Source organism: Numida meleagris, chromosome 2 (genome assembly GCF_002078875.1).
Source record: "Numida meleagris isolate 19003 breed g44 Domestic line chromosome 2, NumMel1.0, whole genome shotgun sequence".
NCBI classification, from domain to species: Eukaryota; Metazoa; Chordata; class Aves; order Galliformes; family Numididae; genus Numida; species Numida meleagris.
This window is the reverse complement of record NC_034410.1, coordinates 37,855,748-37,874,768: the sequence shown is the minus strand read 5'-3', so window position 1 is coordinate 37,874,768 and position 19,021 is coordinate 37,855,748. Positions and strand designations below refer to the sequence as shown.

Genomic DNA, 19,021 nt, shown 5'->3' with positions numbered 1-19,021 from the left:
TTTAAATTTTTCTCTTCAGATACCAGTTTGTCTACTAACTTGGATGCAGTGTCTCTATGATTCCCTCCTTTTGTGTTTTCGCTTTGGGAATAATTCAAGAAGTGGAAGTGCCTGGACTGGGTAGGTCTTAGTCCTTCGTGCAACGGAATGAAGATTACAAATTGAGTAGGCGTATGTTGTGAAACACATTTTAAGCTTGTCAAATTAGATGTCGGGGGAAATTCTTCACTGAGAGGGTTATGGGGCCCTGGCATAGGCTGCCCAGAGAAGCTGTGGGTGCCCCATCCCTGGAGGCGCTCAAGGCCAGGTTGGATGGGGCTTTGGGCAGCCTGGGCTGGTGGGTGGCAGCCCTGCCCATGGGAATTAGGTGGACTTTAAGGTCCCTTCCAACTCAAGCCAGTCTGTGCTTCTAAACATCTATGACCATAATATTTAATTTTACTTTTGGTGGAAAGTGAAAGCATCTTTAACTGTAAATATTTTTTATGCTCATACCTCAAATAATGCAAATTTTAAGACCATTCATGGGTGGGAAGTAGCTATTAAGTTTCATCAAAGGATGTTGTTTTGCTTTGTGTGTTTTTTTTTTTTTTCCAAACTAGCAAATATATTAGAATGAAATTATGTGACCTTAGGGTAGGGCGGTGTAACACTGGCCAGAAGAAGAGGTTGACACAGCTGTGCGAAAGCAACCATAATAAGAGTAAAATTATGGAAGATGAACACCTCAGGCTGATGACTGCAGCCCAGAAGAGGGCAGCGTTTAAAAACACCTGCATGGATGAGCAGGACTCGGAGCATCGATGGGGCCGGGGGGGAGAGTGCCCGCTGACCACTTCCCCTCCCCGCACCTGTCCGAAGCGAAGCCTGTTCTCCACCCACACACGGCAGCGCGCACCTTAGGAGACGGGGAACCGGGCACAGCCGTGCCCCGCCTGCCCTCAGGTAGAGCGGTGAGGGCTTTCAGTCCCCGCCGCTAAGGCACAGGTCTACTCCTATCTCTCGCCCCACCGCGGCCGCTACACCGCCCCTCCCCCGCGGAGTGCGGTAGCGCCCCCTGGCGGCGGCCGGCCTTCCTCCCTGTTGCCACCCGCAGTGACGTCTCACGCGGCCGCAGCTGCTCTCTCTCGCCTTTCCCATTGGCCGGCGGCCCCGCAGCCGCCCCGCCTCCCGCGTGTGATTGGCAGGTGGGCGCGGGGACGCGGCCCAGGCCGGCGGCGTCGGGAGGCGGCGGCGGCGATGCGGGCCGGGGGCCGCGCACTCATTGTCTGAGCGCGGGGCCCGGCGCTGGCGGCGCGGGGAGGGGAGGAGTCGGGGGAAGCGGCCCCGGTAGCGGTGACGGGGCGGAAAGAGGAGGGGAAGGAGGGCCGGGCGGGCGGCGTGCGCGTGCGCGCGTGCGGGGAGCGCGCGGGCACGCGCAGGCGGGCGCGCGCAGGAGTGAAGGCGGGGGAGGGGAGCGGGGCGATTTTGCGCTCCGTCCGCGCTCCGGGGCCTTTGTGGCTGCGGGGCCTCGCCCGGGGCGAGGCGAGCGGCAGCGCTTCGCCGCGGAGAGCGGCCGTCCCTTTAAACTAGCGGAGCCGCGGGCCCGCCCGCTGCCTGCCGGCCTCCAGCGGGAACGCGGGCGGCGGAAAGGCGCTTTGTGTGGGCCCCGCTCCCTCGTTGTTTCCCTTCGCCTGGGCCGCGCTCCCGGCATGAAGTAGGAGCGGGCCGCGGCGGGAGGCGCTGAGGGGCCGGGGCGAAGCGCGAAGGGCGCGCGGGGAGGCGTGGGGTCGGGGCCGGCCCTCTCGGCTGCCTCCGTGCGCTATCGCCTCGGCTGAGGAGAAACGGGCGGAAAATGGCAAAGTCCGGAGGAGGAGGAGGAGGAGGCGGCGGTGGCGGCGGCGGCGGTGGCGGTGGCGGCAGCGGGGGACTGACCTGGGTGGTAAGTTGCGGGGTTGGCGCTTCGGTGCCATCGTTTGTGGGTTTGCGTTTGCTTTTTTTGTCTTTTTTGCGTCCCTTGTGCGCGTGTGTGTGTGTGTGGAAAGCGGGGCCGGCTTTGTAAACGGGGAAGGAACTGACGGCTGAAAGGGAGCCGCTCGGTGTGGGGTTCGGGCCGGGGCAGTGCGGACACAGAGAAGCAACGCGGGCCGGGGGGCGGCAGCGCTCAGCCCGGAGCGGAACCCTGCCTTTGTGGGCAACAGAGCGGCCGAGCCTCCGTCCCAGTTCTTTCCCAATCGTCTGCGATGATGAAAGCCGAAGCTTCGAAGTTACAGAGATGAGTAACGAGGGGGGCCTGGCGTCGTGTGCTTGCAGATCTCTCTTGAAGTTAAAGTTTGTTGTCTTCCAGAAGTTATATCTGGGCCAAGAAGGTGGGTTTTCTTTACCCCTCTCTAACGGCTTGTCATGGATTGAACGGAATAAGGTTTGTGAGGGTGCAGCCCTGGACTCAGTTATCATCTCGAGAAGTTTTAAAGTCTTTCGAGAGTATTGCTCTTGACGTGCGGTGCAGAGGAGTTCTGTTGTGATCTGTGGTAATCGAGGATGCTCTCTGGTTTTGGGAAGACCTCAGGAAGGAGGAGCACAGATGACCTGAAGGGATCTTGTTCATCCTGCTCGGTGTGGAGTTCAAACTAGGATACCTTATTTAATGTTTAAAAAGATGGTCCATCTTGATAGATGGTGAGGTGCCTGCATCTTTAATCAGATGTGTACACTTTACAGAGTTAGGAGCTTTAAACTCTCTTGTTTAAGAGGATGATAACAGACTGGTTTTTCTGTTGTGTTTTCCTGTATCTTTGAGCTTATGGAAAAGAACGTGAACAGCATTACTGCGATGAAAAAACATCCCATGTATTCTGATGGTGGACTACTTCTGTGGCTCTAGTTATTGCATTTAACGTTAATTCTTTTTCAATGTAAAAGCTGGTGGTATGAAAAGGTATATAAAAAATATACAAGTTTCTGGGTGTGTCACTTTAAACTAGACAGTTTAGATATGGGAGCAGCCTAACTAAAGAGGCTGAAGTTATTCTACTTTCCATTCTGCAATACTGTGCGATCTTTATCAACTGCTGTCTTGGATAGCTCTTCAGAATTAAGATTTTTATGCTATAGGTTGGACCAAGTAATTGAAAGTTTCACAGCTCATAGAAAACTGCAGAATGAAGTGTGAAAATCACAGATTGGGCATTTTTAATGAAACATCTTCCTAAATGTAATGGGGATGAAAGTATGGCAAGTCGACAGTTTCCTAGAACTGGAAGCGATTGGTTTTCCTTCTCTAAAAGCAGTAAAGATTTAAGTGCTTTTGTTATATCAGAGTAGTGGTAGGGAAATAATTAGACCTCAGTTAAAACCCTGTGTTGACTGTTCAGAAAACCGTAGGACTTTTTCTCACGCACATTTTAAGTGCTGAAGATAGGGCCCCTGGGTGGGTTCCTAAAGCCAGAACTGCTCACTGTCATCTGCAGAGCACTGGAATACAGAAGAGCAATGTTGTTGTGGCACTAGAGTTGAATGGGGCAGTGATTAGCAATCGGCTTAGTGTGAGGGGAAAAAATGAGGCAGGTGCCAGTTCATGAATAGATAAGATATGCTGGCATTGAGGGTGAGGTGTACAGAGTTAGGGACGGTTTGGGACAGTCTCAACCTTCTGATTTTAATCTGTTTGCCCTGTGTCTTTTACACTTCTTATTGCCGTGGTGAAACCACTGGAATGCTTATTTTCTGAGTAATACATTTCTATTGTTAGTGATTTTTTTTTTTTTAAGGCCACGTGTGTTCAACAATTGAACTGTAACAGAAATCTAGTTCTAAAGAGGGGGGAACGTGTTTAAAAATCAATGTGGTGTTTGTGTTTCAAAGTAGCAAGTCTCCTGTGGGTAATCTGGTTCTCACATCTTTAAAGAGTTGTCTGTATGATTTCAGTTTTAGTTGTGGTTTAAACAGTATTCGTGCTCTTAGTTTCTACTCCTTACGTAAGAATTACATGCATTTATGAGAGAAGGTTTAAGTTATAGCATTTACCTTGTAGTGAATTTCGTACAAGTAATGTCCTGCAAGTGCCAGGTGTTATCTACGTTTACCTCTGGCAGAAAGATGAATTGCATGTTTGTGGAAACAAATAGCAAGTCATCCTGTTTTTAGCTACCTAGTAGCTAACTTTAGCTTGGTAACAGTGCTTTGAGAAATGTTACTAGCAGTGGTAGGCTGGTAAGCAGGTACAAGGGTGGGTTTTAGTGACCCAAGACAGTGTATCCATTCAATGTGCTTAATAGGAAAATGGTGTATCATTATATAACTGAAAATAACCTCAGGATAAGCTCAGATTTACAAATTGTACTAGCAAGTTTTTGAGGAGCTTTTTTTGTCTTCCTACTGACTTGTTTGAGTGGACTTGCAGCTCTTCGCTGTTGCAGTAACTCTGTAATAGTTGGCAAAAGGTGGAGTTTTCACCAGATTTGTAGTAATTATTTTTTGTGGATGATTTCCAAAGGTGACTCAAATGTGTTGTGAGTTAGTTACAAATACATGGATTTGTAAATAGAGAAGTTTCTGTTGATAAAACATAATGTCATTTTTCAATACTAGAAAAGCTTGCTTTAAGTAAGTAATTGTTATTAATGTTTATAAATATGTAAAGGATGAATGTCAGGAGGATGGAGCCAGGCTCTTCTCAGTGACATCCAGTGACAGGACAAGGGGCAGTGGGTGCAAGCTGGAACATAGGAGGTTCCACTTAAATAGGAGAAAAAACTTCTTCACAGTAAGGGTAACAGAGCACTGGAACAGGCTGCCCAGAGAGGTTGTGGGGTCTCCTTCTCTGGAGACATTCAAAACCCGCCTGGATGCGTTCCTGTGTGACGTAATCCAGGTGTTCCTGCTCTGGCAGGGGGATTGGACTAGGTGATCTTTGAGGTCCCTTCCAATCCCTGACACTCTGTGATCTTCAACCTTTCTGTGTGTTTAGGAACTACTGAAAATGAGCTGTCATAATGGTACAATAACAGTGCTTTTTAAAGTATGTCCTGTATAGTGAAAGTGAAATCACCTCAAGTACAAACACACACCTATGGGGTGTGTGCTCTGATACAGTTGCTTGTTTGAAACCACTTCAGTAGCTTTGTGTGCATTACCAAAGTAGTTATTTGTGAGAATGTTTTTAAGGCTCTCTCCTCAACCCCAAGAGCTTCGTGAACCTCATAAATGAAAAGTGAAACTGCTGAAAGTAGCTGAAGACTTCAGACACCACTTCCATTTTCCAGTCCTTTGTGAAGGAGATAGTTTTCATTTTTCAGGAAACTAGCTTAAAATGAATATGTACTGAGCATTAACGTGAATTTTATTTTTCCAAAAAAAGTTTATATTGTTGATCTGCGTGCTCCTTGAATAGAGTGGGATGGAAATGATATATACACCAGTTTGGTTTAGACTGGTTTGTACTTGGTTTGAATCAATACTTTAGCTGTATATTGCGAACTGAAAAGATAGCAAATTTTTGAATAATTTCAGTTCAGCTATTTGCACTTCTCAGCAGTTTAGGAGTTACGTTGAAAATAACTTTTGATTTAATGCAACTTTTCTGTAACCATAGAGAACATGTTTGTAATAGGATCAGGCAGTAGACTCCAACAAACAAAAATGAACAAACAATGAAACAACACCAATCTTCTGTTGGAGGCACCTTATCTTTCTTTAATCACTTCATTTGAAAGCAAATACTGGAAGAAGTGAATAGCTGTTAGTAGTGTGTATGTTTTCAAGGGGGGAAATGGTTAGATACACTGGGGATTACTTTGCCTTTGGTGGGGGAAGGTGTACGTTCAGACACACGCCCCTTGTTAAAATTCTGTCTGTCTAGATTGTGTGTATTTTGTACAATTTTCAAGCTAACAGTGTTGTATTAAATAGGGTGGGTAAAGTCACCTTTTGAATAACAGACCATAAAAGTATTCTAAGGTAGGCAGTTTAGATTTGCAAAAAAAAGGTTTTTATTTTCCAGAAGTAGATTTTTACCTCAGGTGTAAACTATGTGTCCACATGCTAAAGCCATCTTCAAATACATGTTTATATTCCAATAAACTTAAATAAGTAAATGGGAATCATATAGCTGATGGGTGTGAGATATTCTGTTCATAGAAGTGTTTTTTTTTAATGTTGAACTTATTGATGCTGTTGGTCTGGAGGGACTGGGGAGTCCCCTGTCATTTCAATTGCATTGTCTGCAGACAAGAATACCACTGCTAGCAGTAAGAGTCACTTTATTTAGTGAAGTGTAAGGCTGTAAAATAATAGCTCTGTCATAGATTTTGCCTTGGGAGGGTAACAAAAACAAAGAGCAACAAAAAAACCAAACCAACACCACCAGAACTGATGTGGATTATATATAGAGAAGTTGGCAATGAAAACTGGTACAGAAAACTCAATTTTTCTCAGCATGGATAACTTAAAATATTAAATCTGTTGAAACGTTACCCACAAAGAAGATGTTATTCTGCTCCATGTAGGTGTTTTGAGAGTTTTCAAGAGCTAATGAGCAAAAATATGTACCTGTAAACGTGTTTAGCTGCTTGAAGAATCCTCTGATGTAAATTGCGTGTTTGGAGACTTTGCAGTGTCCTCTCAATGCGTGCCATGAAACTAAAGTATTTTGGAAGAATGTATTTTGATGCTCATATCCCACATTTAAATAAAGTGAATTTTAGGTCGAGATATGTAGAGTGATTTTGCAGAACTTCTGAAAGTAAATACTAAAATTTAAGGTATTACTTAAAATTTAGCATGGTGAAAGTGCTCTTATAAAAGAGAGTAATTGCTCAGAAGTGAAGTGGTAGACTTGCTCTTCATATTATCATTTTATTCAGAAGATGTTTTCTTGCCATTCTCTTCAGGTACTTCATTACATAAAGGGCTGATGTGAAAAGTAGGGAAAGATTTCACCGTGGCTCCCTCATACATGAGGAACAGATCTGCTGGTTTTAAGGCTTCAATGTGCTCATAAATACTTTTACTCCTATGGAATGAGTCCTTTTAAAATTACCTTCTGAAGCACACGTTATTAAACTCTTTCTGTGATATCAGTTCATCTGCTTTCATTTAATAAAGCTATTTTAAAATGCTGTTTGCGTCTTAATGCAATTCCAATTTACATATAAATACACTTCACCACTGAAAGCAAATTAAAGTGCTACTTTTAATTTTTTATTTTGTTAAAGTGATAAATCTGGGTATTTGTTAGAGTACACTTCTAAGTAATTGATTTTCTTTTTAAGCAAGGAAAAAAGAGCATTAGCACAGCTAGTGTTAAGGCCGCCTGAGTTAGAAGGTGTTTGAAATGTTTATGAAAAAAAAAGATTCAAAAGAGGACTAAATTGTTTAATCTACTATATATGTTTTTTCCCCCTCATTGGTGAGGTAGAATGTGAATGAGATAGTAAGCTGTCCTTAAGAGATACTGATTTCTGGCACTTTTTTGAAGAATGAGTGGGCATGGCCACGCTGAGGCTTCATATTCCTTATCTAAGACATTGAACAGTTGTGAGAAGAACAGATGTATGAAAAACTGCACAAATGTCTGCCTTAGTGAGGTGCCAGAAGCTCACGACAGTTTTCTCTGTGAGGGAATCTTCAGAGAGATGGCAACAAACGGTATTTTTTTGTCATGACAGAATCACAGGAGATGTAAGATAACACAGGAAAAGCTTTTTTTCCTATGAATCAAAAGAATCCAAGATAAAATAGAAAAAATATCAAGCTCTTACAGCGTAGGAACTTGATCTGTGATGTTTCTGTCGGAGCAGTTATAATTCAGTCAGCCCTAAACAGAGGATCTTTACCAATGAGACTGGTAGTCTGAGCTTCACTGGAGATGCTGGAAAGCAGTTGTAGAGTCTAGAATACTTTCTAAGCGCTCAAACTGGTGATTTGTACCAGCGATACCATTACTTCAGAATATGCTGGTGGGCTAAAGCCTCCAAATTTGATGTTTGCTGGGCTTACTCAAGCCTTGCAGCACAAGAGCGTCTAGGTGAGAACTCTCAGTGGAATGATGTGCAACAGAAGTACAGTAGTACAGCTCAGAAATGTAGAATGAGCTTGATAGTAATTCAGTTATACAAAGCAATTAGGTGCATCTTGCTGGGCAAGCTGGTGGTACTGAAAAGTGTTTGGGAGAGAAGGAAGTTCAATAGAAAAAGTCTTGAGACATAAGACTTCTTAGGAGTTTGCCATGGCCTTGTGCACTTGTTTGTTTTCCTGATCTTCTGTCTTGTGATTTGAAGTGAGCGTACATCTTAATTGATGTGGTGAAGTGTTTAAAAGGGCAAAGATATGGGAAAGGCTGAGTTTACGAGAAAACTGTAGTTAACTTACCAAAGTCAGTTGTACAAGAAGGAATTGCCCTTTTTTCCCTTCTTGCTTAGAGTTAGAAGGGAATTTCGTGTGCTGCTTTACAGCTGAAGGCACAGTCACTTCATTCAGTGGTCCCAAGCATGGCAATTCAAAGAATCTATAGGAAAACCATCTTGTCTAAAAATAATTACTTCATGTTCAACTTTTTTTTCCTTGAGTAGGACCGGAGCTTTTTCCTTCCTCGGCTCTGAATTTTAATTGGAAAAACAGATTCTTGCAAGATTAATATGTTACCAAAATGTCTGTAGATTTATATGTACTTTATATCACTTTTCAATCCTGTGTGAACAATGTTAGAATTTAGTATTGGAATAGAACTTGTCTGGGGGAAAATTTCATATCCCTCTAAAAATTGTTGTCACACGTTGGTAGATGTTAGACACTTTTTTTAAAACTAAGTATTAAAGATCTGGATCTGAATGTACAATTGATGATATCCAAAATTCTGCCAAATGAAGCAGAACTGTTGCTGTAGTAACTTAGCAGAAATGAATTCATATGTAAAACAATACACATAATTTACTGGTCAGAAGTAATTATAGCGAGCATATGTTTTTGCACAAAAGTGCTCTATTTCACTCCTCAAATTTTGTGGAAAAATCCTTTAATTTTCATTAAAATCTGGTGTACTAGTATATTGGACATTAAAAATTCTAAAATAATAATTATGCTTTCATTTAGTCTAGCTATTTAATAGGAAGAGGAAGCTATATAATTCTAAGAATGCAGTTTCATGTTGCAGCTAAACAATCAAATGATACCTACTGAAAAGCATGTTTTCTTTTCTCCTTCTATCTTATCCTCCCGTTCTTAATATTCTGCTCTTTTCCTTGCATCAGTACTTGTCTGATTCTCCAGCAAACTTGTTCAGGAAAATGGTCCAGCAGACAACTGCTTGCTTCTTGTGGATGAAGGGAAGGGGAAGGATTCCGTTTGCTCCGACAGTTGGTTTGTTATTAGGCCAGTTTTGGTTCCACTATATGAAGAAACAAGAGAGGAGAGAAGAAAGGAAGGAGTTATCATTTTTGGCAGCAATTAACTGTTGTGCTTTTCTGTAACAGGGAAATCTGTTACAAGCTATTCTGTAAATGAATTATTATAGCAAACATTGATGTAATGCGACGCTTTCAGAGTCAAGAGCAAATTGTGAAGAGCAGGAGATTATAATAAATAAATTAAGAATTCAAAGTAAACAAGCTTGTTAGTAAGCTAGAGTGAGACTAGTTCTGAGTGAGGTTAATGGGTGCTGTTTCCTTAAGTTACCTTTGGGGAGGGTACCATAGAGAGATTTAGTTAATGCCGCTAATGGTATGCCCATGTTTTATGCGGATTTGCTCTGGTAACAGCAAACTGTTACTTCTGTGTTTTCTTCTTGGGAGGAGAGCCAGAGCATTTGTTAGACACAGCAGGGGAGTGGTTTCTTTTGAAACTCACTCCTTTTGTTTTCATGGTGGGAGGTATTCTAAGTCAGAATTTTCTTTTGGAAAGTTGCTAAATGTTTAGTTACCAATGTATTAATCATGCATTTTTCCTAACGCCAGAAGATGTCATTAAAGGCTAATATATAACACCACACTACATTCGAGTGTATGTTATCTATAGATGTATGTTATCCATAGAGCTACCTAGTAATTACCATATTGCACTTCTAACTTTTTTTGAGGTATAGCATATCTTTCTTTAGAAGAACTGGTTGTTGGTTTTTGGGTTTTGTTGGTTTTTGGGTTTTGTTGGTTTTTGGGTTTTGTTGGTTTTTGGGTTTTGTTGGTTTTTGGGTTTTGTTGGTTTNTGGTTTTTGGGTTTTGTTGGTTTTTGGGTTTTGTTGGTTTTTGGGTTTTGTTGGTTTTTGGGTTTTGTTGGTTTTTGGGTTTTGTTGGTTTTTGGTTTTCAATTGTAAGTGGCAGAAAATCTTCTACATCCCTGGATTCCATTACTTAATTAACCTCCCTAGGTTTTACAGCTTAATTACACTCAAAATTTACTGTCTTGTCCCACTAACTTATTCTCCACTTTATTAAAGGGAATGTGGGACACATGCCATGTACTTTTGTAAAGTGTTATGTCCCAAGGCTTCATTTCCCTTACAGGACAACAGTCCTTGCAAGTGCATGTAGTTGTTTTAGGAGGCTAAAGCAGAACAGACAAAACTCAGGTGGAGACACCTTCACGTAGTGATGTCTCTTTGTTCATTTCTACTGGTCTAGATCAAGTGTCCTTTTTGCCATCTAGTTTTTTTTTTTTTTTTTTTTTTAAAAAAAAAAAAGGAAGGAAGGAAGAACATTTGAAACATGTGGTCCCTAATGAAGCTGAAGTAGCTTATGCTAAAGAGGCAAAAAAAATTCCAAACAAGACAGCACTGTATTGTGGGCAGAAAAGGGAGACTTTTTTTTTTTTTTATGTAGGGTATTGTATTCTGTATATGAAATGCAACATTCAGAAAGCCTCTTGAAGTAGTACAGGGGGAATGCTAGCTTTTACTTTGCCTCTTCTCCTATTTTGAACTTTCCAGCTCTATGCTATATACCATTCTTGAGTCTTCCTACTTAGGTATCTGTTACTATGCTGAGATAAACCAGTTCTTTCATGTAGTAAATGCTATAATTTTTGTCTCAGTTTAATGCCATTTCTTTTTTTTTTTTACCCAGAGCAGAATGTTATGGATGAACACAATTTTTAAACACAAAGGAAGACCACACAACCCAGTTTTCATCAAAAAAGGCAATAAAAATCTGTGATGTCATTCATGTTCTGTTAAATGTAAAAATTTCAACAAAGGGGACTGCAAGAAAAAAAAAAATGTGAAGAAGGAAGATGCAAAAACCAAACCTGAGCTCTGAGGTTGATGGTAGACAGTTTTGTAGGCAAACTGTAGCCTATTAAAGGCTGCTTGGATTCTGACTCTCGCAATCACAGAAGGGAGTGAAAGAGAGAATGACCGTAGCTTTTGAATACGGCTAGAAAAATTAATAGCTGAACGGACTCTAAACGAGAAACAATGCCAACATTAAAATCCTACTGGAGAAAGCATTCATCATAATAAAACGTGCTTGTGGTAACACTATTGTCTGATGTCAAATGACCAGAAAGTGCCATCAATTGAGACTGTTGTGTTTTCCTGTAGAGTTATCACTATCCTGTGTTTAGGTCTTAGATGCTAGCTACATCTGAGGTCACAGTATGAAGTTTAACTCCAAGTCTATTAAGGAGGTTGCACAGTGCAATCAATTATTGCGTTCCAAAGTAATTAAGAATGGTCACCTTGGTGGCTTACCTGCACATGGGTGTGTATATTCATGCCCAACCTGGAGGGTAGCTGAAAGACTCAAGAATCTATGAAGTCTTGTATGTAACAAGAATGATGGAAAAGTCAAACACTTTTTAAAAAACATAGTGAAAATTGGCCACATTAAGATAGTGAAACAGATCCTGAAATTTGTGTAACTTATATATTGGAGTGTGTGTGTATACATATATTTTTCACAATAAATCGGCTAATTTTAAAATTCAAAAAGTGGAAGACATGAGCCCCTTGTGACACTTGTTTAATTCTTTTCAGGGATGTTCTCTTGAAACAACAGCTGGTGCTGTTTTGAAAAGTGTTAATGGAGCTCCAATAATGTGAATATTTCCCAGACAGAACAGAATACAAAAGTCTTTTTGAGACAATTTCAAAACATACAGAAAATATTGTCAGTTTACTACACTACACTTTAGTACTTGCTTGATTTTTTTTAATTACTTATTTATATATATTTCTAAGGAAAGCAATGAGAAAAGGCTGTAGAAGATATGTGTCCATGGATCATAGACTCATAGAATCACTAAGATTAGAAAAGACCCCTAAGATTATCTAGTCCAATCATCGATGCATCAGCCTCATGCCTGCTAAACAGTGTCTCTCACTGCCACATCTACTCTTTTCTTGAAAACCTTCAAAGGCAGTGATTCCATCACTTTCCTGGCCAGCCTGTTCCAATATCTCACCACTCTTTCTGAGAAGAAACTTTTCCTAATCTGGATCTCCTTTGGTGCAGCATGAGGCTGTTATGTCTCATCCTGTCCCTACTTACTTGGGAGAAGAGGCTGACCTCCATCTCACTGCAACCTCCTTTCAGATAGTTGTAGAGACTGACAAGGTCTCCCCTGAGCCTCCTCCAGACTGAATAATCCCAGTTCCCTTGGCCACTGCTCATAAGATCTGTGCTCCGCACCCTTCAGCAGCTTTGTTGCCTCTCTTTGGACATGCTCTGGTGGATCGATGTCTTTCTTGTAGTGAAAGGCCTTACTACTACTCAGTACTCGAGGTGTGGCCTCACTAGTGCTAATCAGAGGGGGATAATCACCTCCCTAGTGCTGCTAACTATGCTATTTCTGATACAAACCAGGATGTCTTTTGCTTTCTTGGCCACCTGGGCTCAGGTCCTTTTCTTCCGTGCAGCTTGCCAGACACTGCCCCAAGCCTGTAGCCTGTAGTGTTGCATGGCGTTGTGACCAAAGTGCAAGCCCAGCACTTGATCTTGTTGAAGCTCATACAATTGGCCTCAGCCCATCCATCCAGCCTATTCAGATTCCTTTATGGAGCCTTCTTACCCTCAGGCAGATCAATGCTTCTTCCCAACTTGGTGTCATCTGCAAACTTACTGATGGTGCACTCAATCCCCTCATCCAGATCACCAGTAAATTAAACATAAATTAAACAGGGCCAGCCCCAATACTGACCCCTGAGGAACACCACTTGTGGTTGCCAGCTGGATTTAACTCCATTCATACCCACTCTCCGGGTCTGGCTATCCAGTCCGTTTTTTTTTTTTTTTTACCAAAAAAGAGTGTACCTGTCTCAGCCACGGGCTGCCATCTTCTCCAGAATACTGTGGGAGGCAGTGTCAAAAGTTTTATGAAAGTCCAGGTAGGCTACATACGCAGCCTTTCCCTTCATCCACTGATCTTCATCACTGATCTTCATCGCTGATTGGGTGATCAAGGCTTTGTGGGGGAGAGGGTGTCAAATATCTAAACAACATTTGTACTCTAAAAATCCCCATTCAAGACAGATACGGGGATTCAGAATTGGTCTTCTTTTTCTGATTACAGCACGGACTAAAAGGCTTGGTCTCAAAATATGCAGTGCTGCAAACTTCTGATACTTGCATCCCTGCACGATGATGCTGTTTTATTTAGTTGAATGCTTTTTGGCTTTTGTTTCTATGTTTGTGTTTCAGTAGTGTGCTAGTTAAAGTTTTCAACATTTATTAAATGAGTATACTTGTAGGAGTATACAAATAAAATCTGTCCTGCTCTCTGAAAATATAACTTAAATATAACTTGTATTTAAATGAAGCATACTGAAAAAGTGTTGTTTTTTTTTTTAATATAATCACCAGGAAAAAAAAAATGCTGATTTTTTTCTTTTTTTTTTCTCTCCTCCAACTGAATCATAAGTAACTAGTTCCTAGTGTGTTATAGAATATGATACACATAGCTGTCGTGGGGAGTGGAGTAAAAGAAGCTCCTTGCTACTACTGAGTTAAAGGAAACTCCCTGTTCCTCAGGAAGTGGCACTGCTGCATTAGTCCTTTTTAGGCAAGAGAGTTTGATTAGGTGCGACCTGTATCCTCTGTCAATGTGACAATGACCTGGTAGTATCATCTCAGCAGAAATATTTGTGATAGTCATTGTGTACCCTTCTTACTGGTAAGTCAGACATGTTGCCTGTAAGACTTTCACTGGAAATTAGAAATACAATTTCTAGTTTTGTATTGAAGTTATAGGGCTTGTAGGAATTCCTTAGCAATCATTCTTTTCTTTAATAATTTTCCACTATATCCATGACCTAGAGCTATTCATTTATTTATTATAAAACTGACTTTTTCAAATCTAGTGACTTTTGCAAACAAGTGGAACAAGTAGGGCTATTGGAAATAGGGAAACTGTGATCTGATTTTGTTAGCATAGGATTTGGGTTCTTACTCTGTTGTTCACATATTACTGAGTCGTGATGCAAGGTTAGGACTCAAGTCCTCAGTTGGCCATACAAGTACATTCTGGAGGGCTGTCTCAAAACTGTCATAAGAATACAATACTGATGTACGTGACAACTGCAAAACCAGAATGTGATAACTGCCTATCATGTACTTTGCTTGCTTAAAATCAAACAAACAAAAAAGAACAACAACAACAACAACAACAAAAACAAAAGACCCCGCAAGTCTTGAAACCTAAAAATTGGGAGCATACAGAAGAGTTCCATTTGGACAAGATCCTGGCAGTCTTTCACGTCTATGAATCTTTTGCTCTCTATATGAATTCTGTTTCCCATTTCCCTTTCTTCAGCTCTTACTCCTGCTGCATCTGAGAAACATTCCCATGGGTTCTTCGAAGATCATAGTTAATGTTGACTGAAGCAAGAAAAGCAATACGTTCTTTTCTTTTTCTTGCAAATTCCCAGCCTCTTTAGAGCAACCTAACCTAGTACAGCAGAGCTAACATGATTAAGGAGCCTGTAAGTGAGCTACGGATGACTCCTATGAAGTATGACATCTTTTCTCAGAAGACTGAAAGATTAAATCAAAGATGATCACAAAGTAAAGCCCGTAGGGTCAGAAAGATATAAAAAAATACAGTGGAGTTAGTTGGAAGCCTCACAGAACTAATTTAATGAGATAAGGATCACCCCATGACTGTTTGAAATGCTCCTGTTGTAACAATTCTTATTTCTCATCTTCCATATGTCAGTTAAATGTACCTGTTTGTGAAATCCTGTTTATTTTCTGCTTTCTTAGCTGATCCACTGTGAATATTTCTGTGGTGGTTGTAGTGGGGGAGTGTTGTCATAGTTTAAGACCAAACTGACTTGGATACCAAAACACTTCAATGACACATGCATGCGATTTTGCAAAATAGACAACTTTCCTGTTTCCTCTACTTCATGATGAGCTCCATAAGAAAAGTTGTGAGAGTCAATGTTGTGGTTCCAACTCTGCTGTGTGTAATCCTGGTGCAGGATTATGGGGTCCCCTGGGTTCTGTCCCATTGTAACTTTGAATGCTGACACTTACTAGGGAGAGAATACTCAGTTCTCATTTGATCTGTTCAGGTTCACTCAGAGACTAACAATTTCCACTGTTCTGAGTAGAATTAAATGATTTATTCTTATGCCTGCTAAAAGGAAAAAAAGGAAAAAAAAACATCCAAGCTTAAACAGTAGAAGCTGGGAAAAAAAAAATTGTAGTACAAAGAGAATTGTCCTTGTTAGTTGGATGTTACAGGTTGGTATTTATTTGACCTCTGACTCCTAAAGTTGTCAGAGTGAGTTCAGTATACTTTGCTTCTTGTGCTCCTTGTTCCTGTATGCTAATATGCTTTTTTACCCTTTGCTTTCATTGCTGTCCAAGGCTGCAACATGGGATAGGTTAAGAAAGAACTATTATACTTTCTTTCATCTGAGAAGTTTACATGGTGACTGGTTAATCAGGGATTGGAAGTTGGCCTATATCTACTTTATAGGAAGACTTAATGGGAGCAGCTGAATGGAAGTGTAGTATTTACCTGAGTGACAAGTAGCTTTTGTTGTCATTTTACTGCTTATACATATATATGTATATATATATATATATCTGCCTCAAAGCTGGTTAGGAGGAAGAGGCTATTTTGAAGTATTAAGCAGGAGGTGTCAGAATTTTTTGTGTTATGTATTGTAGCCAGGCAGATCCATTGTGTGATTTCAAAGTTGACTGATGCTTTTAAGATAATTCCAATTTACAGGTAAGAATGTGTAGTCTAAAATGTCATATCTGCTCTCAGTAGATAAGCTCTTACTGTCTGAGAGCAGGGCTTTCCTACATTTTGTTATTCTGATTTTAACTTTTTCTTTTGGTGTGGTTTGTTTCAATGGAACTAAACATTTTATCAGGAAAAAAAAAACTGTTGAAAGGTGCACCAAATCCTTAAACCCCTATACCCTCCTCCAAAAAGTGGATTCATTTTCTGTAACATTTCTTGGTCTTTCAGTCAAGACATTTGCCATTAACTCCAACCACATTAGGCTGGAATTCAGTTTGCATTCTGGCAGTAACCTGATTGATTCTCTGTTCTTACAGTCCTTGGTTTATTTCATTATAACTCCTTCTAAACTGGGATTGGATCAGGTTTAATTACTTCATTTAGATAGGTAATGTAAATTATAGCAGGTAAGAAGTGAGAAGCCATAGGGAAGGCATTATTAGTGTTTCTTAAGCCCCATGGAATAAGTTGTCCAAATTAACACGTAAAAGAGTAATTTTGCTGTCACTGTGCAGAACAGTATTTAGTGGTTTGGAAAAATACTTCAGCACAAAATGGATGTTAAAAATATTTTATCTGAAGAAGCTGAGTATCGTTTTAATATAGCATTAGTGAATAACAAAAGTTAGAAAATGTGTCAATTTGTTAAGAATCCGTCATGCAATCTATTAAAATATTTCTCTTGAGAGGATAGCTTGATCTTAATACACACAAAAATGTAACATTTAAATTACGTGACAAGCTTTGATTGTAATTTAAATCTCTGTCAGGATTTGTTTGCAGCTTGAGTGACAAGTTGAATGAATCAGGATGATTGTTGTTTTTTTTTTTTAGACATTATTTGATAATCAAATCAATGCTTCAAAAAAGGAAGAATCAGAAAGTGTTAATAAAAATGACACTTCAAAGAAGATGTCTGTTGAGAGAGTTTATCAGAAGAAGACTCAGCTTGAACATATCCTCCTCCGTCCAGACACCTACATTGGATCGGTTGAACCTTTAACTCAGGTAAGTTTCATTAAGTTAATTGTCTTCATACCTTTTGTTATTTTAATGAGGAAATTACTGTTACTACTACTACTAAAAATCTTTGTTCAAAATTATCATGCTAAAAACTATAATTGTGTTTGTCTGCATGTGTAAGAACCATAGAACGGTTTGGGTTGAAATGGGCTTGGAAGTTATCTAGTCCAACCCCCCTCCCAAGGGCAGGGACATCATTTACTAGATCAGGTTGCCGAAAGCTTAATCCAGCACAACCATGAACACTTCCAGGGAGGTAGTCTAGGTTGGCCACATAACAATTGTCTCCTAATCAAGCAGTTGCTTTTGTAAGAAATTTCAGCATGTGGAAAGGACAGAGGCAGAACTAGCGCTTAGTCTCGATCTACTTACATCCACAGTTATATGCTGTTTCTCTTCATGAAAGTTGAATTACTTCCAACATAGGAAATGTCATACAAAATAATTTTACAGCTGTGGGAATCACCCACTATTTTTCGTTCTTCATCCACTCCCAACCATCAGAACTGAGAAAAAATCTCTGAGAGAGATTTTTGTTCAGAACTCCTTCCTTTAATTTGCAGGATTCTGATCCTGTGTTCTCTTGATAGAAAAAGCACTCTCTCTGGTCTGGACCATTTGCATCCACTAAAAAAAATCTTCAGAGCGTATGAAAAAAATCAGAATCTCTGTCAGAGATATATTGTTTTTGTTCCTTAGGTACGGCACTGCATGTAGTATTACCAGTTTGCAGTCAGATAGTTCACTTATATCATCCTGACCTTGAAAACTGCTTTCACCTTGTTCAAGAGGTAAAGAAAGGACTGCAGCATCTATTATTATCAGAAAAGCCTATGAAGGTATTCTGCAGTCCGTCCAGCACGAAGTCTCACAAGAAGACATTACAAGCACTGTTTGCGCAGTTATAAGTTTTCCAAACGTGTTAGTCGTTGTATATATATGAGCGGTTTAAATTCTTTGAAGTTTTCTGTCTGATTGCAACAGAATGTATATACAAGACATGTATACCGATTCTATTCGAATTACTGTTTCAGAACCTGAGTAAGATGGCATCTTGTAAATGTTTGGTAGTTCAGTGAAGAACTCAGCATAGATTGGTTTTGATAAAGAGAAATGTGAAATGAATAAGGAATGAGAAGACCAGCTAAGGTCACTTCTTCTGCACATTGCAAAGTGGACAAAATTGTGTGGCCACCTTTTTTTTTTTTTTTTTTTTTTTACTGTAATGTTTAATGAAGTTAATCGTGGCTTTGGCCATGTGGCAGTTTCTTGAATATATGCATTTTTTTCTATTAGTACTGATAATTTTCCAATAAAATGCTTGGAGGTAGAATGGAGGATAATAACTGGTTGACTTGAAATAAATAGCTTATAGTCTTTTAGTAAAAATGAAAGCGATACAGAAAAAGAAGTACCTCAGCTTTTATTCAAATTAATTTGCTGATTATCATAACCATAAACCTATTGTAATGTGTCTTAATATGGGTTTGCTTGAGATTCAGCACTAACACTGACCTCAACAGTAACAATGCTGCCGTTCACTGAACCTCTACGCTCGTTTTTTGGGAAAAAAAAAGACAATGTTATAGCTATGCTGGGCTTAGCCACTTTGCGGACATCTGAGTTCCTTAGTGCTAGGTGCTACAAAAGTACAGATAAGGAAGTATTGTCTCATTGAAGATTTGAAGAACTGAAGCATGAACAGAGGGTAAGGACAAATAGAAAAAGAATGAAACATACAAGCTTGTAATGCTCAAGAAAAGTCTTTTTTTTTTTTTTTGATATGTGAGGACAGTATTGTTAAATAGTGTGACAAGAGTGTACAAGATAG

General features: G+C 40.3%; 1 protein-coding gene across 4 annotated transcripts in view; it reads left to right on the top strand.

The window, feature by feature from the left end:
- The window catches only part of TOP2B (topoisomerase (DNA) II beta), a 64,330-nt gene continuing 46,724 nt past the window's right edge, over positions 1,416-19,021 (top strand). For all 4 annotated transcript variants that reach the window (XM_021385645.1, XM_021385642.1, XM_021385644.1 and 1 more), the window contains exons 1-2: positions 1,416-1,921; positions 17,002-17,175. In XM_021385645.1, coding sequence (XP_021241320.1) covers positions 1,835-1,921; positions 17,002-17,175 — 261 coding nt within the window. In that variant the 5' untranslated portion in view covers positions 1,416-1,834. The remainder of the gene's footprint in view (positions 1,922-17,001; positions 17,176-19,021) is intronic.